At 39.9% G+C, this 25,907-nt stretch overlaps 1 protein-coding gene across 3 annotated transcripts in view; it reads right to left on the reverse strand.

Moving 5' to 3' along the window:
* The window catches only part of IGBP1 (immunoglobulin binding protein 1), a 40,267-nt gene extending 18,048 nt beyond the window's left edge, over positions 1–22,219 (reverse strand). For 2 of the 3 annotated variants that reach the window (XR_009692001.1, XM_061136987.1), the window contains exons 1-5: positions 21,525–22,219; positions 20,846–21,139; positions 12,658–12,853; positions 10,736–10,815; positions 9,884–9,996 (exon numbers count right to left, since the gene is read on the reverse strand). Coding sequence is in view for 2 of the 3 variants with exons in the window: in XM_061136987.1 (XP_060992970.1) it covers positions 9,884–9,996; positions 10,736–10,815; positions 12,658–12,853; positions 20,846–21,139; positions 21,525–21,715 (874 nt within the window). In the remaining variant the exon portion in view is untranslated. The remainder of the gene's footprint in view (positions 1–9,883; positions 9,997–10,735; positions 10,816–12,657; positions 12,854–20,845; positions 21,140–21,524) is intronic. The other variant, XM_061136986.1, reaches the window with a different exon arrangement.
* Positions 22,220–25,907: the final 3,688 nt, after the last annotated feature.

Raw genomic sequence — 25,907 nt, forward strand, 5'->3', positions numbered from 1 at the left:
ATGTAAAACAGAGGGACAGGGGGCAGAGGGAAGTGGGGAGGGACAAATTAGGGTTATAGGATTAACAGATACCAACTACTATGTTTAATAACAAATAACCAATAAGGATATACTATATAGCATAGGGAACGAAACTCATTATCTTGTAATAACTTGTAATGGAGCATAATTTACAAAAATAATGAATACTGTACACCTGAAGATAATATAATGTCAACTACACTTCAATTAAAAAAAGAAAATGTATCTCTTGGAGACAGTATACAGGTGAGTCTGATAATTGGATTTCTAATTTGAAGATTTATTCCATTGATATTTAATATAATTACTGATCAGCTGGATTAGAATCTACCATTCTATTGGTTTTCTGTTCATTTCCTATATTTTTTGTTGTCTTGTTTATTCTTTCTTGCCTTCTTCCCTTTTAATTTCTCCATTGACTTTATATCTTTGTCTCTTTACATTATTTTTCTTTTAAGTAGACCTTATTTTTAGAGCAATTTTACTTTTTTCTTGGTCATGCTGTGCAGCTTGTGGGATCTTAGTTTCCCAACCAGGGATCAAAACTGTGCCCCCTGCAGTGGAAGCACAGAGCCCTAACCACTGTACTGCCAGGGGATTTAAAGCAATTTAAGGGGCTTCTGTTTCAAGATGGCATAGTAGAAGGACATGCACTCATCTGTGAGAACACCGAAATTGCAACTAGCTGCTAAACAACCATTGACAGGCAGACACTGGAATCCACCAAAACAAGATACCCCACATCCAAAGACAAAGAAGAAGCCCCACAGGAGGGGCGCAATCATGATAAAATCAAATCCCATACCTGCTGGGTAGGTGACCCACAAACTGCAGAAGAATAATACCAGAGTTCTCCCACTGTTGTGATGGTTCTAAACCCCACATCAGGCTTCCCAGCCTGGGGATCCAACAAAGGGACTGGGAATCCCCAGGGAATCTGGCCTTGAAGACCAGTGGGATTTGATTACAGGACTTCCACAGGACTGGGAAAACAGAGACTCCGGTCTTTGAGGGTATAAATGAAATCTTGTGTGCTCCAAGATCTAAGAGAAAGGAGCAGTGACCCCATAAGAGACAACCAAAACAACCTGCTAGTCTTGAAGGGCCTCCTGTGGAGGCATGGTTCGGCAGGGGATCACCACAGGGACAGGGGCAATGGCAGCAGCAGGCTGGGAAAGTCCTGCTTGGTGTGCACCCTCTTGGAGGTCACCATTAACCCTACCATAGAGCCCATAGACCCCAGGGCTGGGTCACCTCAGGCCAACAACTACCAGGGAGAGAGTGCAACCTCACCCATCAGCTGATAATTGGATTAAAGCTTTAGTAAGCAAGGCCCTGCCCACCAGAGCAAGACCCAGTTTTTCCATTGCCAGTCCTTCCCATCAGGAAGTTTACATAAGCCTCTTAGCCTCATCCACCAAAGAGCTGACAGAAGCAGCAGTCTCACAGCAGCTAAAACAAAAACCATATTATAGAAGGTTAACCATGATGAAAGAGCAGAAAATTATGGCCCAGATGAAGGGACAAGATAAAACCCCAGAAAAATAACTAAATGAAGTGAAGATAGGCAACCTTACAGAAAAAGAATTCAGAAAGATAGTGAAGATGATCCAGGATCTCAGGAAAACAATGAAGATGCAAGAAATGTTTACCAAAGACCTACAAGAACTAAAGAACAAACAAATGGAGATGAACAATACACTAGAAGTAATCAATAGCAGAATAACTGAGGCAGAAGAATGGATAAATGACCCGGAGGACAGAATGATGAAAATCACTGCTGTAGAACAGAATATAGAAAAAAGAATGAAAAAAAAATGAAGACAGCCTAACAGACCTCTGGGACATTAAACACATCAACATTCACGTTATAGGGGTCCCAGAAAGAGAAGAGAGAGAGAAAGGACCTGAGAAAATACTTGAAGAAATAATAGCTGAAAACTTCTGTAACATGAGAAAGGAAATAGTCAACCAAGTCCAGGAAGCACAGTGTGTCCCAGGCAGGATAAACCCAAGGAGGAACACACCAAGACACATAGTAATCAAACTGACAAAAATTAAAGACAAAGATAAAATATTAAAAGCAACAAGGGAAAAACGACAAATAACATAGAAGGGAACTCCCATCAGGCTATCAGCTGATTTCTCAATAGAAACTCTACAAATCATAAGGGAATGGCACAATATATTTAAAGTGATGAAAGGAAAGAACCTACAACCAAGAATACTCTACCCAGCAAGACTCTCCTTCACATTTGATGAAGAAATCAAAAGATTTCCAGATAAGCAAAAGTTAAAGATAATTCAGCACCACCAAACCAGCTTGACAACAAATGCTAAAGGAACTTCTCTAGGCAGGAAACACAAGAGAAGTAAAAGACCTACAGAAAATAAACCCAAAACAATTAAGAAACGGTAATAGGATCATACATATCAATAAATTACCTTTACATATAAATGGATTAAATGCACCAACCAAAAGACAGAGACTGGGTGGGTGGATGAAAACACGTGCATGTATGCACTTCCACTTACCACATCCCTTGGCTTGACCCCTCAAATTCTATGTAATTATTTTATATTGTTAAGTTAATCATGTTTCCATTATGGCATGCAATTGTAATTATCTTTTATTTTTTTGTCTGGCTATTGATGTGAGAACTGATAAATATCTTTTACTATTGTGATTATGTAACTGTTACTCACTTAATACCATTGTATCATGATTGGTCAACAGAAAAATAGAACTCTATATCACCAAAACTACAATTTAATGGAAAAACCTTTAAATCGAAACCTTCCATTTTCAATTTAATGGAAAATCACTTTTTAAAAGCCATCCAAATGCATATCAGAATTATCTTGAAATTTTTTGAAAAATACAAATGCCCAGGTATTGCTTTTTTTCTCCAGAGCACCAGATAATGTTTCTAATGAGCAGTCATGCTTAAAAACAACTAAACTATATGATGATCTTTTACTTTTATCTAGTTTCACTTTTTCTATTTCATATTCAGTGCTCCCATTTCATTTACTTTATGTTTACCAATTTCTCCATCTCTTTTTTTTTTTATGTTCTTTCCCAAGCCTTTATCAAGTATAGTAGAAAAGCTTTTGTATACATATATAAATATGTAAAATATATATATTTTATAAAACTTATGAATTTTTGCCTAACTAAAAAAATTATGACATTTTGATTCTACTTGTTTGACTTAGCATGAATAGAATGCTAGATTTCTATTTAAAAAATAGATATGAAACATGCAACAAAGATTTACTGCATAGCACAGGGAACTATAGTCAATATGGTTCCTGGTGGCTCAAATGGCAAAGAATCTGCCTGCAATGTAGAAGACCCAGGTTTAATCCCTGGGTTGGTAAGATCCCCTGGAGAAGGAAATGGCAACCCACTCTAATACTCTTGCCATGGACAGAGGAGTCTGGTGGGTTACAGTCCATGGTGTCACAAAGAGTTGGACACAACTAAGTGACTTTCACTTTTCACATGATGGAAAATAATTTGAAAAATAATGTATGTGTATATGTATAACTAAATCACCTTGCTATGTACCTGAAAAACATTGTAAGTCAACTATATTTCAATAAAATATATATATTAAGAAAAAGAATAAAGCAGTTTAAGTACATAGTAAAATTGAATGCAAAGTACACAGTGTTTCTATATACCCTGTCCCACACAGGCACAGCCTCCCCAGACTATCAACACCCAGCATCACAGTGGTACATTTGTTATAATCAATGAACCCACAATAATGCATCATTATCAGGCAAAGTCCATAGTATACACTAGGGTTCACTCTTGATGTTGTACAATCTATGGTTTTGGGCAAATGTATTCACCATTACGATATCATTCTGAATAGTTTCTCTGCCTTAAAAATCCCGTGTTCTGCCTATTCATCCCTCCTTTCTTTTAATCCCTGTCAACCACTGATCTTTTTACTGTCTCCATAAGTTTTGCCTTTTCTAGAATGTCATATAGCTGGAATCATACAGTATGAAGACTTTTCAGATTAACTTCTTTCACTTAGTAATATGCATTTAAGATTCCTCCATGTCTTTTTAGGTCTTGACAGTTCATTTCTTTTTAGCAATGAGTATTATTCCATTGTCTGTTTATACCACAGTCTATCCATTTGCCTACTGAAGGCATCTTGGTTACTTCCAATTTTTGGCGATTATAAATAAAGCTGCTATAAACACTTGTGTGAAATTTTTGTGTGGACCTATTAATAACTTTTCAACCCATCTGGATAGAAAGGAGCATGATTGCTGGATTTCAGAAGAGGAGAATGTTTCTGACAAACTGTCTTCCAAAGTGCACCACTTTACATTCCCACCAGCAATGAAGGACAGTTCCTGTCGCTCCATTATCCATGCCAGCATTTGGTGTTGTCAGTGTTCTGGATTTTGGCCATTCTTTTAGGGGTGTAGTGGGGTTATTGTTGCTTTAATTTGCAATACCCTAATGAAATATGATTTTAACATGATTGTGCCCCTCCTACCACCTCCTTGTGGCTTCTCCTTTGTCCTTGGATATGGGGAGATGCTCTACACACTGAGTAAAAACAAGACCTGGAGCCGACTGTGGCTCAGATCATGAGCTCCTTATTCCAAAATTGAGACTTAAATTGAAGAAAGTAGGGAAAACCACTAGGCCATTCAGGTATGACCTAAATCAAATTCCTTATGATTATACAGTGGAAGTCACAAATAGATTCAAGGGATTAGATCTGATAGAGTATCTGAAGAACCATGGACAGAGGTTCATAACATTGCACAGAAAGTGGTGACCAAAATCAGCCCAAAGAAAAAGAAATGCAAGCAAAAAAAAAGAAATGCAAGAAGGCATATTGGTTGCCTGAGAAGGCCTTACAAATAGCTGAGAAAAGAAGCAAAAGGCAAAGGAGAAAGGGAAAGACAGACCCAACTGAATGCAGAGTTCCAAAGAATAGCAAGGAGACAGAGGAAAGCCTTCTTAAGTGAAAAGTGCAAAGAAATAGAGGAAAACACTAGAATGGGAAAGACTAGAGATCTCTTCAAGAAAATCAGTGATACCAGGGGAACATTTCATGCAAAGATGAGCATGAAAAAGGACAGAAATGGCAAGTACCTAACAGAAGCAGAAGAGATTTAGAGGAGGTGGCAAGAATACAAAGAACTATACAAAAAAGGTCTTAATGATCCAGACACCACAATGGTGTGGTCACTCACTTAAGAGCCAGACACTCTGGAGTGTGAAGTCAAGTGAGCCTTAGAAAGCATTACTACAAAGTTAGTGGAGGAGATGGAATTCCAGCTGAGTTATTTCAAATCCTAAAAGATTATGCTGTTAAAGTGCTGTACTCAATATGTCAGTAAATTTGGAAAACTCAACAATGGCCACAGGACTGGAAAAGGTCAGTTTTCATTTCAATCCCAAAAGGCAATGCCAAAGAATGTTCAAACTACCACACAATTGCGCTCATTTTACATGCTTGTAAGGTAATGCTCAAAATTCTTCAAGCTTGGCTTCAACAGTATGTGAACTGAGAGCTTCTAGATGTACAAGCTGGATTTAGAAAAGACAGAGGAACCAGAGCTGAAAATGCCAACATCTGTTAGATCACAGAAAAAGGAAGAGAATTCCAGAAAAACACCTACTTCTGCTTCATTGACTATGCAAAAGCCTTTGACTGTGTGGATCACAACAAACTGGAAAATTCTAGAGATGGGAATATCAGACCACTTTACCTGCCTTCTGAGAAATCTGTATGCAGGTCAAGAAGCAACAGTTAGAACTGGATATGGAACAATGGACTGGTTCAAAACTGGGAAAGGAGTATGTCAAGGCTGTATACTGTCACCCTCCTTATTTAACTTATATGTAGAGCACATCATGCAAAATGCAGAGCTGGATGAATCACAAGCTGGAATCAAGATTGCTAGGAGAAATATCAACAACCTCAGATATGCAGATGATACCACTCGAATGGCAGAAAGCAAAGAGGAACTGTTGATGAGGGTGAAAGAGGAGAGTGAAAAAGCTGGCTTAAAACTCAACATTCAAAAAACTAAGATCATGGCATCTGGTCCCATTACTTCATGGCAAATAGATGGGAAAAAAATGGAAACAGTGGCAGACTTTATTTTCTTGGGCTCCAAAATCACTGTGGATGATGACTGCAGCCATGAAATTAAAAGATGCTTGCTCCTTGAAAGAAAAGCTATGTCAAACCTAGGCAGCATATTAAAAAGCAGAGACATGAGTTGGCCGACAAAGGTCCATATAGTCAAAGCTATGGTTTTTCCAGTAGTCTTGTATGGATGTGAGAGTTACTACAAAAAAAGGCTGAGTGCCAAGTGATGCTTTTGAATTGCGGTACTGGAGAAGATTCTTGAGAGTCCTTTGGACAGCAAGGAGATCATACCAGTCAATCCTAAAAGAAATTAACCCTGAATATTCACTGGAAGGACTATGCTGAAGCTGAAGCTCCAAAACTCTTGCCATCTGATGTGAAGAGCTGACTCACTGGAAAAGACTCTGATGCTAGGAAAGATTGAGGGCAGAAGAAGTGGGTGACAGAGGATGAGATGGTTGGATGGCATCACCAATTCAATGGACGTGAGTTTGAACAAACTCTGGGAGACAGGGAAGCCTGGTGTGCTATAGTTCATGGGGTCGCAGTCAGACATGACTTAGCCGCTGAACAACAAATGACATATGATGTTGAGCATCTTCTCATATGCTTATTTGCCGTCTGTATAATCTTCTTTGGTGAGGTGCCTGTTAAGGTCTTTTGCTCATTTTTAAATTGAGGTGTTTAATTGAGGCAGTGGTTCACTATCTTTGGGACCCACTGTTCCAAATGGGAAGGTGACAGCAATTCATATCATTGCTCTTCTATGTGTAATAAGTACTTTATCTCTGACCGCTTTCAAAATTTTCTCTGTCTTTTGTTTTCAGTAGTCTGACTACAACATGCCTACGTGTGGTTTGCACTGTATTCAACATGCTTGCTTAGGGCTTACTAAAATTTCTGAATATCTAAATTTGTCTTTCACAGATTGGGGGAAAATTTCAGCCATTATTTCTTCAAAAATTTTTTTATGGCCCCTTCTCTCTCTTTCTCCTCTCTTACTGGTATTCCAAATGTACACATGGTAAACCTTTTTACATTTTTCCACAGGTCTTTGAGACTCTTCACTTTTTTCTAATCTTGTGATTTTCAGATTGGCTAATTTTTATTGATCTATCTTCAATTTAACCCTTTCTTCTGTCATTGCCAATATTCTATTGTTGTTTAGTTGCTTAGTCCTATCTGAATCTTTTTCGACCCAATGGACAGTAGCCCACCAGGCTCTACTGTCCATGGGATTTCCCAGGCAAGAATACTGGAGTGGGTTGCCATTTCCCTATCCAGAATTTGCTATTAAGCTTATTTAAATTTTAAAAAACTGAAATATAGTTGACATACGTTAGTTTCAGATGCATTACAGTGGTTTGACATTTGCATATATTATAAAATGATCACTGTAAGTCTGGTAACCATCTGTCCCCACACAGTTATGATATTATGGACCACATTCCTTACTCTGTATATTACATCCCTGTGGCTTATTTATTTTATAACTAGAGGTTTGTAGCTCTTCTTTTTTTAAGATTAATTATCTAATTGTAGATTTATTCGTGAATTTTTTAACTATCTCTAGTTTCCAAGTTTTATACAAGGAAGAATGCCCTTTTCTGCAATGAGAAAAAAAGAATCAGTATTAATTAAACATCTCTCTTATCCCATAGGGTAAGTTTGACCTTTTAGACTGTAAGAGTATGGAGTTGATAAGTCCATCTGTATGACAAAATTATTTACAGAGTCTTAGCTAAGACATAGACCTTACATCTATCACAAGAATTAACTTAAAATGGGTCATAGACATAAATGTAAAATATAAAACTATTGAAGATAACATAGGATAAAACCTATATGACCTTGGTTTCCCTCCAGTAGGTAATGAAGACCATAGAAATTTGCTGCCAAGTGAGAGTCATGCTCAGACTGATGTTGTGTAGAAGTTGCTTGGACAGATTGGCATAAGCAAAAACGGCCCAAGATCATGCAAGGGGCAGTCTCTGCGATCTTTTCTCTATGCGTGTGCACATGTGAGTTTTGTAGCTCTTAATCCCCTTCACCTATTTCACCTCTGCAACCTCCCTCTCCCGTGGCAACCACCCATTTTCCCCTCTGTATCTATAAGTCTGTTTTAATTTCTAAACTACAGATATTATGTTTTTCAGTTCTGGAATCTTTTGTGTACAGTTTCTACTTTTTCGAGATTTACTACCTTTTCATTCATTACAAGCATATTTTCCCCTATGCCCTTGAGCATAGAAATAAGCTGTTTTAAAGTCTTTGTCTGCTGATTTCAACATCAGAATCATCTTGGGGTTGGTCTCCACTGACTGCTTTTCCTCTTGAGTATAAGTCACATTTTCTTTCTTTTCCTGTATAGTAGTTTAGAATTGAATCCCAAACTTTCTGAATGATATGTTGTAGAGATTCTGAATTCTGTAAAAAGTACTGATTTTTTGTTTTAGCTATTTTTCATTTAATTTCTCTAGAATGAAAATTCCAAGTTCTGTTTCTCTGCATTGGGTAAAGCTGGATTATCCATTCAGTTATTTTAGACTTACTGAGGGTGCTTGGAATCAGTCCTATGCATGCATAGCTTAGCAGTCTGCCAGAGATTTAGGAAGGGTTTACATAGAGAATTAGGGCTCCTCCTTAGTGGTTTCTCTCCTGGGATATCTCCTTAGTTTTCAGTGGCTATAAACATCCTGAATCTGTTCTCTCATTCCTCAAACTATAAGACTGCAAGTTTCTATCCAAGTTTTATTTACCTACATATTACAGCAACTGCAGCCTGCCCATGGATGAAAAGCTATAAAAACACAGAAAACCCTTTCAAATCACCACTTTTCTCTGTGCTAGAGTAGAAATGGCATTACAACTGGGAATTTTAGGGCCTGTGTTAAAATTCTAGTTTGGCCACTTTCTAGCTATGTTTACTTTGGGTCAGTTCTCAGATACCATTTCCTCACTCTAAAATGGGAACAAGAATGTTTGCTTCATGGGGTTGTTAAGAATATAAAGTGAGATAATACACGAGATATGGAAAATAGGCTCAGAGGGGCTATGATTGTCCTATTAAGTGGTAGGAGTCATTGGTTACTGCAGATCTGACCATGCTTTATCTGCTATATTATACTGCTTCTATCTAATGACTACCAACTCTATCTTTCCCTCCCAAAGACACCTGCAAGTACCTACTATGATCTAATTACCAAGTTGAGCTCAAAGAACACAGTAAGCTAAAGTTCTTACCCACAAGAAGTTCCAAGTACCATTGCCTTCTAATTGGTGACTGCCCTACAGTCTGTGTCTCCTTTTGATCACTCTCAGGGCCTCCAGATAGCTGTTTTGTTATATTCTGCTCAGTCTGTAACTGTTATCTATAGGAGGGGTTGACCTGATAACAACCTACTCTGCTGTTACCAGAAGCGAAACTGCTATCTGTGGATTTTTGGCTTTGCTATCTATCTGTTCAGTCTGTTTTTATGCCATGATATATGGAAAAATTAAAAAACTATGCTGCTTCACTGCCTCCATCTTCCCAGAATCACATGCTATTTACTTTAGTAATAAATGAAATAAAATACTGACTAGAATCTGTTACTCAGAATCTTTGTTCAGATTTCTTTTGCTCTAAAGGGCAATGATACTTGGTCTGAATTTAACTGCTAGAGAGTTAGGGACCAGTAGTGTAGTAGTATAACTACTCGCCTCCCACCCCTTCATACCTGACGTTGTCTTGGCTATTCCCTGATCTGGTAATACTCCAAATTTCCGATGCTGTTCATACCAGTCATTCACTGTCATAGATGCCAGACTTGGATAACCAGTTCCAAATACTCTGCAAGAATCACACTGCATTTAGAAAAGTAAACATAAACAGCACTATTAAAAAGTCTCTTCTCTTTAGTGGTAAAGCTTGTGTGTGTTTCTTCCTTGCTCCCCTATCCAGCTATCCTCTGAGGAGTTGTGTAAATTCCTGTGAGGACAGTGAAGAGAGACACCCAGGGAGGAGAATTAAAGGCAAGAGTTTTCACAAGAAGATAAAGGCCCAGAGTTATCTCCCAATAAGCAATCTCAAAGGCTAATGCCCCACAGAATGATGATATAATGGAAGGAGTATTTATTCTTGGCGGGTCTAAAAGATACACAGAGGAAGGAGATCTTCTGCAACCTTATGGAAAAGGTTAATCTTTAATCTCAGAATTAAAACCTAGATAGGCAAACATGACCATTTGAGAACTGCAGCTGAAGGAAACAATGGGAAACAATTTTAAGGGCTACAATTCTTCTTTAGATTCTTTTTTCCTTCTTTCTGTATTTAATTCATTAATTATTTATTTATTTTTGTTGGTTTCCTTTTGAGCCTATTTTTAAGCTCAAGTTTGTAAGGGAAATGTCTGATGATGAGAGATACAGAGAAAGTATTGGAAGAGATAATATTCCTTTGATGGAAAACAGTCTCCCCAGGTGAAGCCATGATCTTTAGTTAACAATGCCCATTCTGTTACTCATGCACTGTAAATGAACCATAAAAATAGGGGGCTTGCAAAGGCAACCCACTTTTTAATACCACCTACTTGGCTTGGGCCATGTTCCGAGTGAGAACAAACGGTTTCATTGGAGGCCTGTCCTGACGAGATGACTGAGAAGTTGATGCCTAAAAAGGAAATTAATTATCAGAAGTGTATTTGTCATTGTGCCCACCCCACTATACAGGTTCTTAAGTCTTTAGGTGCTTGAAAAACCGTACTTATCAGATTCTAAGATATATTAGCGGAATACCAATGGTGGAGGTTGGTTAGCTCTCCTGAGATGGCCGAAGTATCATGCTGGAAAGGGAGGAAGAGAAAGCTCTCCCAGGAATCATTTCACAAGTGAAAAATTACTTGACTTTAAAACACTCCCCTCCAAAGAGGCAGATTCCAAAGCTTTCTTTCATGTTCCACTGAAACCTCTTGAGCTGAATTTGAAGCCCCTTTCCTCGGCCTGGCTTTCAGGGTTAAAGCTGAATTATTAAGACCTTTCTGCTAAAACCCTGTCCAATATAAATGTCAAGAGTTCCCTAGGGTGTTTTAGAAGTGGATGTTCCTAAATGCGAGAGAGAGAGAGAGAGAGAGAGAGAGAGAGAGAGAGAGAGAGAGAGAGAGGAGAGAGGAAGAATGGGTTAGTATCTTTCATATATAGGTGTATAGAAATGTTTCAAGGAATCTTGGCTGTTCAGGGGCATATTGAAACAAACTATGGTCTAAGAAGAAATGTTCACTTTGTAACTCCATCACTTACACAGACAATCCCAATACCAAATGAGAGAGAATAAAAACAAAAAACAAAGAAGGAGACAGGAGGCTCCAGAATAGTCCAGCCTCATAGTGTTTGAAACCCACTCATCTAGATATACTCAAGGGGCCTTAAAGCTTTAGAATATTAATTGTTCGTTCTTTGATCCTTTAACATAAGGAACTAGGTTGATGTTACCCTGAGGCAAAAGCTCCTGGGCTAATTAGTACAAATCAAATTAGCAAGAGTTCTCTGAGGACTTAAATGCCTGCAACTAGTTGATTAATTCAACTCAATTCATGTTATATCCTGAACCAAAAAGTAATCGGTAGTAGAGCCTGATATATTTTGAAAAATCAGCTCCAAAACATAGTTATGGTCTTCAGATACAGCCAAAGTGGTATTATACCAAGTTTTCTTTACCATTATGCCCGACATTTTGTGCATACAGAGGTCCTTGCTGTGTCTCATACTTGGGTGACCTATGGTGTGAGTCTATCACTGTGTAAGGTTAACTTTTGATTTCTCCCCCAACCAAAACATATTTCATGTCTTTTATCTTCTTTTTAAGTTTTTTCTCTCTTCTCCAGTTCCACTTTTCTTCTTCATTCGTATCCTATCCCTCTTCCTGTTTATTACAGTCAAGCACAGATTTTCAAGGCCCACCTCCCTATGCCTTCCTTCAGCAGTCATGATTGCATGTGTGCTAAGTCGCTTCAGTCATTTCTGACTCTGTATGACTCTATGGACTGTGGCCTGCCAGGCTCCTCTGTCCATGGGATTCTCCAGGCAAGAATATAGGAGTGAGTTGCCATGCCTTCCTCCAGAGGATCTTCCTGACCCACAGATCAAACCTGCATCTCTTATGGCTCCTGAATTGGCAGGCAGGTTCTTTATCATTAGCGACACCTGAGAAGCCCCCACAGTCATGACTGCTCGCAGTCAGAAGCAGTTTTCACTTCAGAGAAGACTCCCCCTCTCCTGGCATGTCACAAAATTACAAAAGATTAGGACTGTGTTACAGGTTAGAAAGCACTAGGGAACACTACTATAAACTGGAGAGAAAGCTATCCTAGAGAACCTTCAGCCTTCCTCCACTAATGTTAATAAGAACAGTGATTTTATGGAAACATGAAACGATTTTAATTTCATTACTCTCCTGAAGAAGATTCAAATCTCTGACAGTAGCTTTGTGAGCTATTTAGGCAGTGACCAGGCTTACCTCTTTTGTGGAGTCTTTTTCTCTCAAGATCTTTATCTCCTGGTCAATGCTCTCAATCTCTTCTAAGCTGATACCAATCCACCTTCGAAGGTGAAGGAGGTAATATTCACGAACATGCTCATCATCTGCTTGACCACTTTCCACAGCAGATTTCAGTGCAGACAACCTATGCTCCACCTCCTTCTTCTGCTTGTATCTGTTCCACAGAAAAGTATTACCCATGAACTTAAAAATAAAGTGGTGTTCCTTGAAAAGAAGGCCAAAATACGATTTTACCTTTGCAAATGATCAGGTAGTAAGGATGACGATTTTCACTTTGGCAAAAATACTGATTTTATACCTCAGAATTTGCCATCAAGGCCATTCTCGCAAGACTACAAGGCAAGGAAGGGATAAGTAGAGGTGGAGAAATACATTCTAAAGCCAGAGAAATATAGAGGAAACCTGATCTGAGCAATTCTTCCCATCATCTTTCAAGATTGGAGTACTTTAGTAATTTTATGACATCAACCTTTATTAGGTCAGGTGCTTAGTATCATACAATGTCCATTTGGGAATTACAGCTTCAAATAATCATAGAATTTTAGGGGTTATTTACCTGCCATTGATGCAGGAATTCCTAAAAAATGGTCATCTCTTCTTTTCTTCTGGGCAAAATGTTTCCAGCTCTTCTGACTCAGCCTGTATAATCTAAAGACTCATATCCACCCTGCCTGCCTTTTCCAAGATGCATTCTAGTATGTCATCTATCACTCACTGGACAACTATTTACTGAGTACCTATTGTGTGATATGCACTGTTCTCAGTGCTTGAGCCACAACAGTACTTACAAGAGAGTCCTTGCTCTCCCGAGGCTTTCATTCTAGTGTGAGCAGACAAAACGAAATAGATGGGTCAAGTGGTGATAAGTCCTCTGAACAAGCCAAAAAAAAAAAAAAAAAAAAAAAAAAACCTGCAAGCTAAACTGGATAGAATGATGGTGTGAAAGTAGGGGTATTCAGGAGAGACTTCTCTAAAGAGGTGACACTTGAGCAAAGACTTCAAGGAAATAAGTACAGAAGCCACGACAGTATCTGGAAGAGTGTTCTAAGGGGGGAAAGCAAATACGAAGGTCCTTGGGTGGGAGAGTGCTGCCCTGACATGTTTGAGGAACAGCAAGGAGGCCAGTGCGGTTGGCATGGAGTGAAGATGATAGGAAATGAGGTCAGAGAGATAGCCAGGGCCATATAGAACCCAAATAGGCTATAAGACATGAAATATCAGCTGTCATAATGTTTTGAATGAGAAGAGAAAGTCACTGGAAGCTTTAAAATAGAATACATGACGTGAAAACTTTTTAAACGGACTACTCTGGACTGTGGGAGGCTGGGAGGCAAGGGTGGAAGCAGGAAAATCAATTTAAGAGGGTACTGCCATAATCCAGGTTGAGAGTGACTTGAAACAGGGAGGTGGTAAGATCCAGATGTAATTAAAATATAAAGCAGTATTTGTTGATTTATTGGCTGTAAGGGCTTGAGGGAAAGAGGAATAAAGGAAAAACTCCACAGTTTCCAAGAGAAGCATCTTGAAATACCTATGTTTGGAACTCCACTCCAGACCTCCAGGATCAGATGCTTCTCTGTAGGTGTTCACTCAAATCTGGAATTCTTGAGTTCAATGGACAGAATTTGGGGAGGAAGGCTGTCCTTGAACTCCCCCAAATTTTGTATAGAACTCTATTTGTATGCTTTTTTTTTTTTTGCTGAGAAGATGTTAAAGGAGGTCCATGACCCACAAAAAGTCAAGAACCACTGCTCTGGAAACATTATTATAAAAATTTTTAGGCTCTTCTATTCCTTTTAATTAACAAGTGGGCACTTTATGCAATGTTACAAATAAATGTCACAGCACCATCATAGGTGGCCTTCTGAGTAAAATACTACACAGGTCAATTCCTAGTTCATGAATGCTATCACAGATATCACTTGAGAACATTAAACTCTGATGCCATTCCTACCCCCACCCTCTTTCCTGGATGTACCTAAGTCAGGAAAAAAAAAAAAAAAAAGAATACCAGGACCTTAAATGTATATAACCTGGGATAAATTCTGAGTTAGTCAGCTGGGCCTCTGAATAAGGTTCTTATGCTTCCTTTCCTACCCTCCAGATATATGCAGTCTAATCACACTCTCTGCTCTTTCTTCTCTATTTCCTTTGCTCCTATGACTTTGTTCCTAGTCATCTTTGGGACTTCTAAGCTCCTGAATACCTGATCTTTGAGGCCAGTGTTTTTCAAACCTTTCTTAGCGGAAGAATCCTTTCTTCTTAAGAGAGCTTATTTCTAACTCCAGTAAGTAATAAAAGATAAAACCACCTTGGTTATATCAGAGAAAGGCTCCCAACATCTCCCTTACCCAGGCACTGTGACGAAATCTTAGGGCTCCAGGAACAGACTGTAAACCACTGTCCTAGACCTTCATCACTGTTCTAGATTTCCTATGGTGAGCCACTACAAACAATCCCTATCACCCAGTGCCTGTCACCCTTCTGACTCTGGGCAACTTTCATCATTATTCCCCCTTTCTGTTCCCAAGCTGCTGAAGAGAGCTAACCAATTACACATTTCTGTCAAATGAGTCAACTACAAACTTGTATGATCAATGGTCACTCTTGTTCAGTTATCGTCTTCTTCATCTTTTGTGGATTCCATGCCACCATCATGCTAATCAGATGACCAGTCTTCAATTTCCCTTTTTACCTTCAAATCTTTATAGTGTCAGCTTTCCTTCTCTTCTCTTGCCTTTAAGGAGGCAGTGTTGTCTTTACCAAGGAAATGTCTTTACCACTCCACTTTGGCTATCAATCCAGTCCCCATCCACATTCTTTCAGGCCTCACTCAATCAACTATCCTCCCTGTCATTTGCTGTTACAATTTTTCACTCTACTGGTGCCTTTCCCCTAACCTGTTCTGTCTTTTCAAATGACCACTCTTCTCTTTTTTCTAAACAACACTAGAATTGGTAATTTGAAGACCTGAGTTTAAATCCTAGCAAGGCCACTTACTAGCCATGTAACTTTGGACAAGTCAATACTGAGAGCCCATTTCCTTATTTCTAAAACGGGATAATATCTGCTTCATGGCACTGTTAAGAGGATCAAATGACCAATACTTATGAAAGTGCTTTGTAAGCAGCAATATAAATAATGTTAGCAGATGAGAAAAATTAAAAGTTGAGAGGGGCTAGAGGATGCCCCATCTATTAGGTGGCAGAAATTGGATGGATCACCCCGGGTCTGACTCAAAAGCCCAGGCTTTTTCTGCTACACCATATTGCTTCCATCTTTCTGATGACCACTCTGTCCTTCCCAAAGATATCTCAAGTACCTACCATGATCCAAGTACTGGGTTGGGTACCAAGGATATACAATGATATAATTACAATACCAAGGATACAATCAGTCATGGTCTCTGACCTGTAGAAGTTCCAAGTCTAGAGAATAACAGATAGTTATGCCCAGATAAGTAACAAAAACTAAATGCTATAGTATCTGGGAGGGGAGACAGGTAGGGAGAAACTTCAAAGAGGACATGACATTTGTTCTCTTTCCTCCCCAGGCTTATTTCTATAAGTACTTCCATCTATACCTTGTTGAGTCTCTTATCTCTGACTGCTCTTTTCTTTCTCATCCTTCTTCCTTAATTTTCCCCCAAGGTTTTATCCTTGGCTTTTTTCTCTCTGCATGTTTTTTTGTGGCAATCTATTCATACCCATCGGTGCTCCTAAATTTTTATCACTAGCTGCAAAACAGTCTCATAAGTTACACATTTCCATCTGTTTATGGACAAAGCTGACCAGTTGTCACATCAGGACCTAAATTCAGTAAGTCCTAAACTAGACTCACTACTTACCCAGCTTCTACTTCTCCACTTCTGTCAAAAGAATGTAGATTCAATTAATCAACAAGACTTACACTTACTCCTCAAAGATGGGAATTAAGAGTAGAGAAGATACATGAAGAAACAAGCTTTGAGAGAGAGAGAGAGAGGACATACTATTTAGGTGTTTTATGTAGGATGACCTCAGTGTGTAAATGAGGCAGAGGATGGAGGGCTTACAGAAATTGAATAAGAATTTAAACAATTTGCTTTCTAATCCTACAAATGCTTCTTGCAAAAGTAGTATCTCTGACAACTGTAACTTCATTATCATTTCTTCCCAGTTGAAGTACTATTATAACATGTTAACTTGCCTTTCTGCATCTCTCTTCCCTTTCAGTGTTCTATACACATCACTTCCTTATAGTCCTCTGACCATACTACTTTTAGCTTCTGCCAAACCAGACTCTTCTCCATTTCCTGTACATACCTTAAACTACCTTGCCTTAGGCTTTGTCCCCACACGCCACTTGTCAACAACAAAACATACTTTTTGAGCACCTCTGTATGCCAGGCCCTGTGCTAGACCTACCACAGAGAACAAGAGAGAGATGGCTACTGCTCTCATGGAATATACATTCTAGTAGTGAAAAAAGACAAAGCCCAGAAAGACATAAATGAAGAGCATTTCCCCCAAAGAGAACAACATGTACAAAGATTCTGTAGGAGGAAAGAGCTGGATCTGTCCAGAACTGAAAGAAGGCTATTATGGCAGGAGTCCAGTGAACAAGGGGAGTACAATATATGATGAGACAGGAGAGAGGCAGATGCAGATCATCCACATTTTTATAGGTAATAGCTGGGATATTTTAGGTAAGACATGCTGCTGGCCTAGGTGAAGGTATGACAGTGGAGAAAGAGATAAACAGAGGACATTAGGTATATTTTGTAGCTGGAACTGGTAGGCCTTGTTGATGGACTGGATGTGGCAATACAGAAGGGAGGAACTGAAGCCAACTCCTAGGTTTCTAGCTTAAAACAACTGGGTGAATGGCAGTCTCTTTATTGAGATCGTTAGGACTTGGGTGTGAGGACACATTTGGGGATTAAAAAGTCAACAATTCAATTTAGGGCAAATTAAGTTTGAGATGTCTGAGAAACATCCACAAACAGTGCTGGAAGCATGAGTCTGAAGGTCAGGGAAGGCCTGAGCTAGTATATAAATATAGGCCCCATTAACAAAAAGATAATGTTGCTATCTTGTCTGTTGGGCATTAAAAAAAAAAGTTCAAAGATCAAGCTTTCTAATCAAAGAAATACAAATCAAAACAATGAGGTATCTTTCTTGTTTGCCCATCTGGTGTAGCAGAACATACTTTGAAACTTTGTTACTATGGAAAGCAATATTGTTACCATGGAAAGCAATATTGTTACCATCAAGAGTCTTAAAATATTCAAATCCTTTAATCTAGGCACTTACTGGTCCTTCTAGAAATCTATCCTAAGGAAACAGTGAGAGATACAATTATGTTTCTTTGTAGCAATAAAATAGCAAAATCAAATAAAAACCTCTACCCATTAACAGTCTAGGCATTTGACTATAAAAGATTTGCTTAAATAATTACAATATAAGACTGATACTATTTTACCATTAAATATCTTGGCTTCAAAAGACAAAGGGAAATCACAATAGGATGTTAGGTTTTAAAAAAGAATAAATGGTATTCCTCCAAATGTATTAACTAAAATAACTATATATCTGAAAGGAAATACATCAGGAAGTTAACAAAGATCATCTCAGTGCTAAGATGAAAGCTTATTTTTAATTAAAAAAATACTGTTTTCCAACTTTCACAATGAGTATTAATTACTTTTACATTCAGGCAAACCCGTAATTTACATTTAACCAAGCTTCTCCTCTCATCTCAAATGCGAAATCTTTCCCTTATCCCTCCAACCAGATATGATCACTCCCTGGTCATTCTCCACAACACCATTTGTATCTCTCTATTGCATTTAGTTGTTGGTTTTGTTTTTTTTGATATATTGCAATTATTTGGATACCAAATTCACTGTTTAAACTGGTATATGCCAACAGGCTACCTCTACCTTCTCACAGAGGACATGACACTGAATTCCACTTCATATCAGTCTATCCCATTTCCTCAAAAATCATTCTGTTGCTCACCAGCTTTTAACCGTACTTTATTATTTAAAGCCCTTACCACCTAAAGTTTTATTTACTAGTTACTGTCTGTCTCCTCCACCAAAACAAGAGTTCCATGAGGTCATGGAAGCCGTCTGGTTCTCCATTACCTAGAGCAGTTCCTGGCACACAGTAAAGGCTCAATAAATATGTTAAATGAATCAATCAATTTTCAGCTGTCTAGACCAGGCCTCTCCTGAGTTTCATGCTACAGCTACCTCTACTTGGATGTCTTCTAGGCACCTTAAATGCAACATGTCTCAATATAGAATTCATACTCTCCCCTATCTATTCTTCCTCTTCTATTCCCCATCTCAATGAGTTCCACAGACTTCCACCTACATCAGAAACATAGACATCTACCATGCTGCTTCCTTCTACCCTACCTGCCCAAACCAACTGATCACCAGGTTTTCTGCAGATTCAACCCTATAAATAAATATATCCCCCCATCCCTTCTGCCATTGGGGTAGTAAGGCCTCCATCACCTCTGTGACCTAACTGGATCTAATCTTCTCCCTCAGAATGCTTCCTAACTGCTGCCAGATTATGCAAGTTAAAGTGCAAATATGACCTTCCTACTCTTTGCAGTGGTGGGCCTCCAGTGGATCCCAAGTCACCAACCAAAGTTCAAGCTCTTTAGCATGGCCTAATAGTAGCTAACATAGAACATTTACTATGTGTCAGATACTGTGCCAGCTGTTTTACATGGTTTATTTTATTAATGCCTCTTAACCCTATGAGAGAGGTACCATTGTTACTTATACTTCACATATGAGGAAACCTGAAGCTCAGACAGGTTACACAAGTTACCCAAAGTTCAATGGCTTATAAGTAGAACTGAGTTTCAAACCCAGGTCTCTGACTCCACCACCTGTACTTAGCTACAAAAAGATCTAACAATAGTTGACTGAGTGCTTACTGTATCAGACACTGTGTTGAGATTTTTAAATTCATTTCTCTTCTAATCTTCCTAACTACTTTATAGGACCTATTATCATCCAGTGTTACACCTGGGGAAATTAAGGCAGTGAGAGACCAAGCAATCTACCCAAAGTCAGAATGATCAAATGCTGGAGCTGGAATTCAAACCCCCTTCCCAAGATCCCAGAACGTTCTTTCACCTTCCTCACACCCCAAGCTCTCCCTGGTTTGAACCCTACAACATTTTTCAGTATTCTTTCCCCCTCTTCACCACCCACTTTGTGTTCCAGCATCACCTAATTGCTTACAGTTGTTCTTCATCCCAACACTGTGGTCTTTAATGCCCCTGTAGCTGTTCTACTGCTATTATCTCTGCTGGCTAAAGCCATCCTTTCCTCTTCCTTTATATAATACTCCTATGCACCCTTAAACAACTCATCAGAGGAGTCACCTCTGCCAGGAAGCCTTCTCTTCTCTCCTGCTCCCTCTTTGGTTAGGTGCCCTTTTTTCCTGCTCTCCCAATACTTTACACATTTTCTTATCACATCATTCTATAGTTTATATCATTTCTATGCTTCTTTTCCTCACCAGATTGTATGCTCCTCCAAGGAAGAGACCACCCATATTCATACAAATGTCCATACCCAGTTTGAATCCCCACTGCCGAGCATAGCTCCTAAACACTGTGAGCACTTTCACATGATAAGGCTATGCCAGTATTAAGATTAGTTCAGGATGTTACACACCTGATCCAGTATTGTTAGAACAGAGCTTCTCAATCAATGGACCAAAAATGGACTACAGGTATAAGATATCTGTGCCTTTCAGAGATACTTACCCCACTGTGAAGTGAAGTGAAAGTTGCTCAGTCGTGTCCGACTCTGTGACCCCACGGACTATACAGTCCATGGAGTGCCACACTGTACTGTGTGAATATTGCTATGCTGTGATGTGGGAGAGATTGGGAAACACTGCTAAAACTACATTGTTGCTGTTGGCAACCATAAGGTGCTAGGAGTCTGACAGGTATGATCATTTCAACCAAGACAGAGGCTTCTTGAAAAACTGAGAGTTTGCTCTCACCAGGGCCTATGCTCAATAAGAACCCAAAGAATACATACACCATTGTTTCCCACCCCCCAGAAAAAAACATGCACTCTTCCCCAATAGCACTGCCATTAGGCAGTCCTCAAATGACCCACCTCTCTATTTTAGCCTGTCTCTGAGATGCCATAGCAACGATGCTAGGATAGGCCATGGAGGAATTAGCAGTGTTATTTTCAGCTGAGTTGGTCTTGGTTTTGGGCAGCTCAAACTCTGCCACATGATAGTGCTGGCACTGAGTTAAGTAGTTTAAAAAGTGTTCTCGAGCCCACTGCAAATGATCTAGACGCTTGCTGGGATTGACTTGTTTCATGGCGAACGCTCCTTGAAATGCTGGCACCATCAGGTACTTGAGGTCGGTGGACGCGATCTCCTCCAAATCTTCATTTTGGCTGCAAAGAGCAGAGTAGGCTGTGAAGTCTGGCTAGGCATTCCAACTGCGGCCCTTGCTTCCTGGGGGAGGGGAGGGCTGGGATCGGGGTGGGACAAAGGGAGGCGGCACCTGGAACAGCTGCCGGCTTTCTTCAATGAAAGTGGCTGAGCACTCACATCCAATGCCTCTGCAAATAACCGAAACTAGGGAGGAGAGTCGTGGGAAATTAACTATCTTGGAAGAGAGGTAGAGAACGCAAACGATGTACACAGGATCGCAGGGGGAGGTCGGATAGAAAGGCTCCCAGTTTTAAAGGTCTCCTCCACCCAGGCTCAATGGCTCCACCCTTGGTGACCATCATTACCTACATTCTCTGCCGTTGGTTACTACCCTCTCGCCCATACCTGAACAAGTCGAGCTGCGACAACATTTCAGCAGCCTTCTTCAGGAGATCCAGTCCCTTGAACACCTTATCTTGGATTATTCGGGAGCCGGTGGGCTCAGTTGCGATTTCCAGTTCGTCCAAAAGCTGCTTGCTGGTTTCGAACAGCTCAGGGAGCCGCGGTAACAGTAACTCGTCTTCGGCTGCTGCCATCTTAGGGAGGGAGGAACCCGGAAAGCCTCACTTCCGGGGTCAAAGGCAACCCTGGGAAAGCTGAGCTAGGCGAGAGATGAAGAAACCGGAAGGGGCGCTGCATTGGTTCAGTAGCTCCATTGTTACCTAAGCGTCTGAAAACTTCCGTAGGCTGCTGTTAAGTCAGCCTAGCAACCGTTTCCATGGACTCATTTTGTTATGCTGCCTATTACTAGTAGACATCTGTGAATGATACACACACGCAAATAAAAAAGCAAACCCCAGGCGCTGCTTTTCTCGCGACTCCTCGTCGCCGACCCGGGCCCGGACTGTGCCATCGGCTCTGAGGAGCGGGTGTGACGAGGCTGAATTCGGAGCCAGGGCGGGCGCGAGAAGGCAGGAGCACTCCAGGAGCCGGCCAGGCGAGCGCCTTACCTCGTGAGGCGCTCCCTGGCCACAAGGGCCAGGGCGGCCAGGGGCTCGGAACTCCGCGCAGCTTGCCGGGTTCGCAGGTCTGCGCGCGTGAGAGAGAAGTGCAAGTAGCGCCCCCCTCCGGCTTCCGGCCACCCAGCAGCTCGAGCTTTGGGTTCCTACCGGCCAATCCTCGCCCTTCCTCTTCCCCGTGACGTCACCCCTCTCACACACACATACTCTTAAAAGTTACTGTCACCCCTTTACATACATACACAATCAAAAGTCACCCCTCCTATACACACACACACGTTTTCAAAAGCCACTTCCTCTGAAAACTTCCTTGAGCTCCTTTCCCCTGCCAAATGAAAATTTTCGGTGCATCTCTATCAGAACACCTACCACATTATATTACAGCTAGTGATTTACAAATCTATCTCCCTTACCAGTATGAGTCTGATTAATTTTTGCGCTCCTCTGGCTAGCCCAGTGCCTGGTACTTATTACGTGCCCAATGTCATCATATGAATAGAAAAATAAGTGTTCGGTTTGGAAAGCAGCTCTGTTAAGCAGAACGGCGCTGTTCAATGCGGTAGCCACTTGCCACATGGGGCTAATGAGCACTTGAATGTGGCCATTTTGAATTGAAATGTGCTATCAATGTAAAATATACACCGGATTTTGAAAAAATTATGAAAAAATAATACAAAATATCTCAATCATTTTTACACTGACTACATGTTGAAATGCTAATATTTTGTGTATATCTTGGGTTAAATATATTATTAAAATTAATTTCACTTGTCTTCACTTTTTAAATATGCCTACTAGAAAACTTCAAGTTCACATTTGTGGCTCACATTATATTTCTTTTTTATTTTAAAATTTATTTATTTTTAATTTAAGGATAATTGCTTCACAATATTGTGTTGATTTCTGCCATACATCAACATGAATCAGCCATAGGTATACATATGTCCCTTCCCTCTTGAACCTCCCTCCCACCTCCCACTCCTTCCCATTCTACTGCACTGGTGTAAAAATATAATTCCAGGACTTTGAAAGAAGGGATCTCATTGCTTTGAACATATCAATATAAATATATTCTGATTACCTTAGGATTTCCTTGGAAGAATCTGCCTGCAATGCAGGAGACCCTGGTTCGATTCCTGGGTTAGGAAGATCTGCTGGAGAAGGGATAGGCTACTAACTCCAGTTTTCTTGGGCTTCCCTTGTGGCTCAGCAGGTAAAGAATCTGCCTGCAATGAGGGAGACCTGGGTTGGGAAGATCCCCTGGAGAAGGGAACAGCTACCCACTCCAGTATTCTGGCCTGAAGAATTTCATGAACTGTATAGTCCACGGGGTCACAAAGAGTCGGACATGACTGGAGACTTTCACTTCACTTCATTTCACCTTAGGACACACCCTGAGTTGTCCTAGGAGATTTAAGTTAAGTAAAATGCATATTGCCTGCCATGGAAAATAAGATTTTTAACTAAATACAGTTTAAACTGTCATAGAGAAGAAAAAAGTTTTCATGTAAAAACAACTAGAGGGCAATATAGGACAGTATATAACTAGGGGATATGTTGTATTGCCCAGATTGTTGGAAACCCAAGAAATGACAAGTCATTCTGTGCTAGTAGTCTGAAAGCTGCTTTGACCTGACGTGCAGTCATAGAATTTCAAAGTTGGAAGGGGATCTCAAAAATTAGAGGGAAAAAAAACTTGAGATCAGATAAGTTAAGTGACTTGCCCAACCAGCTGTGTCAAAGCCAATGTATTCTCAGTTCAGGTGTTTTTACTCCATCTACCTTAAATTGAGTAGGATTTTAAAAGATGGAGAGACCTTTTATGTGGGACAGAATGAAGCCCCAAGTTAAACCAGTGCTGCTGCTGCTGCTGCTAAGTCGCTTCAGTCATGTCCGACTCTGTGCGACCCCATAGACGGCAGCCCACCAGGCTTCCCCGTCCCTGGGATTCTCCAGGCAAGAACACTGGAGTGGGTTGTCATTTCCTTCTCCAGTGAGTATTTGGCAAGAAGGAGAAGGGCATAAGTGTGAGTTGAAAAAGCTCCCCAGGTGATTCTGATAAGCCTCCCCTTGCAACACACTTTAGAAGCTGAGGAGGAAAGGAAGCTCTGGTGAATTACCAGTCTGATTTGTCTGGCACTTCTAATGAGCCTGGTAAATTGAACTTTCAGGGTCTGCCTTGGCCAAGAATACAAAGAAAGATACTGTACTTGTGAAGGAGACTTAGACACAGTAATTGTGAGACTCAGATAATTCATTCCTGCATATTTGTTTGGATTAAGACATAGATTTACTGTTGCCTAAGAGAAAAAAAATTTATAGAATTTGAATTTGGTCTTGAACTTTGTAAGCCATTTTTCTATGGCTTTCAAAATACAGTCTTCATGAGAATTGCCAATCATTTTCAAAGTGCATATGATATATTCACATCATCATTTTAAGTATTGCATTGCATCTTATTTTGAGATAATTCCAAGATTAAAAAGTGGTTATAAAAAAATTAATACTAAAAATGAGCTGTTTATTGTGTTTCTGTGTGTAAACATTTTATCACATTAAATCCCTGTTGTGTATGGGAGATTTTTTTTTAAATCCCAGTTTAGGGGATCTATAAGGGCCCTTAGAAATCTTATAAATGTAATATTAAACTTTGTGTAGTAGCAGAACTCTTTTTCCGAACCAAATTTTAGACAGGACCATAATTTCTAAAAGAGCTTCTGTATTTGAAGTGGAAACACAGAAGCCTGCCAACTAACCCATCTTTTCCCCAACTTGTGCAGTGGCACCCAAGGCCCCAAAGCACCTCTGAGGGACTCAAGTTCATGTGTGTGTGCTAAGTTGCTTCAGTTGTGTCCAAGTCTGTGTGACTCTATGGATGGTAGCTCCCCAGGCTCCTCTGTCCATGTGACTCTCCAGGCAAGAATACTGCAGTGGGTTGCATGCCCTCCTCCAGGGGATCTTCCTGACCCAGGGATTGAATCCACGTCTCTTATATCTACCTGCATTGGCAGGTGGGTTCTTTACCACTAGAACCACCATGGAAGCCTGAGGGACTCAAGGGCTCCAAGTAACACAGTTTAAAAAGCACTAATCTACTACTAGCATAGCCCCCTCATTTAGCAGATGAAGAAACCCAGATCTTGAGAAGTTAGGTAACTTGCCCAAAGTCACAGAGCTAAGATGACTAACTGGGCAACAGTATATAGAGTAAGTTGAAATTGGGAGAAACTAGAGTCCAGGAAAATAGTAGGAAGCATTTTAAGTAATCTATAAATGAATATAGAAAAGAGATGAACTTTTAAAGTATTCCCAGTTGTGACTCCCTGTTTGAAATGATGGATGTTCATTTGTCATGTTTGAATCAACACTAATTTGTTATCTTAGATAAAATTTGTGAGTCATGAGAGAAATGTTATAGTAGGCCCTTTCCTGCCTGTCTGAATTGGGGCACTTGGCAATTTTTATCTTTGATCTACTGCTGTTTTGTCTTGAGTGAATAATAGTCCACTGATATTCGTACCTGTAATGCCAGCAATAACACTAGATGAGATCAAATTGTGAGCAGCGTAAAGCCAAGAGTAGGTTGTAATTTGCCAAAAATTATTTATGGAATGATGACTTAATCCTTAGTGTTCAAACTATCTTCACTAAGTATTTCTGAGGTCTGAATTTGCCTGACTAGTAGCTAGATGTTCACTGAGCCATGAAAGGAAGAACTCCAGTATGATGAAGACGTAATTAAATGAAAGGTCGAAATTCCTACTTTTAT

The sequence above is a fragment of the Dama dama genome, chromosome X (assembly GCF_033118175.1).
Source record: "Dama dama isolate Ldn47 chromosome X, ASM3311817v1, whole genome shotgun sequence".
NCBI classification, from domain to species: domain Eukaryota; kingdom Metazoa; phylum Chordata; class Mammalia; order Artiodactyla; family Cervidae; genus Dama; species Dama dama.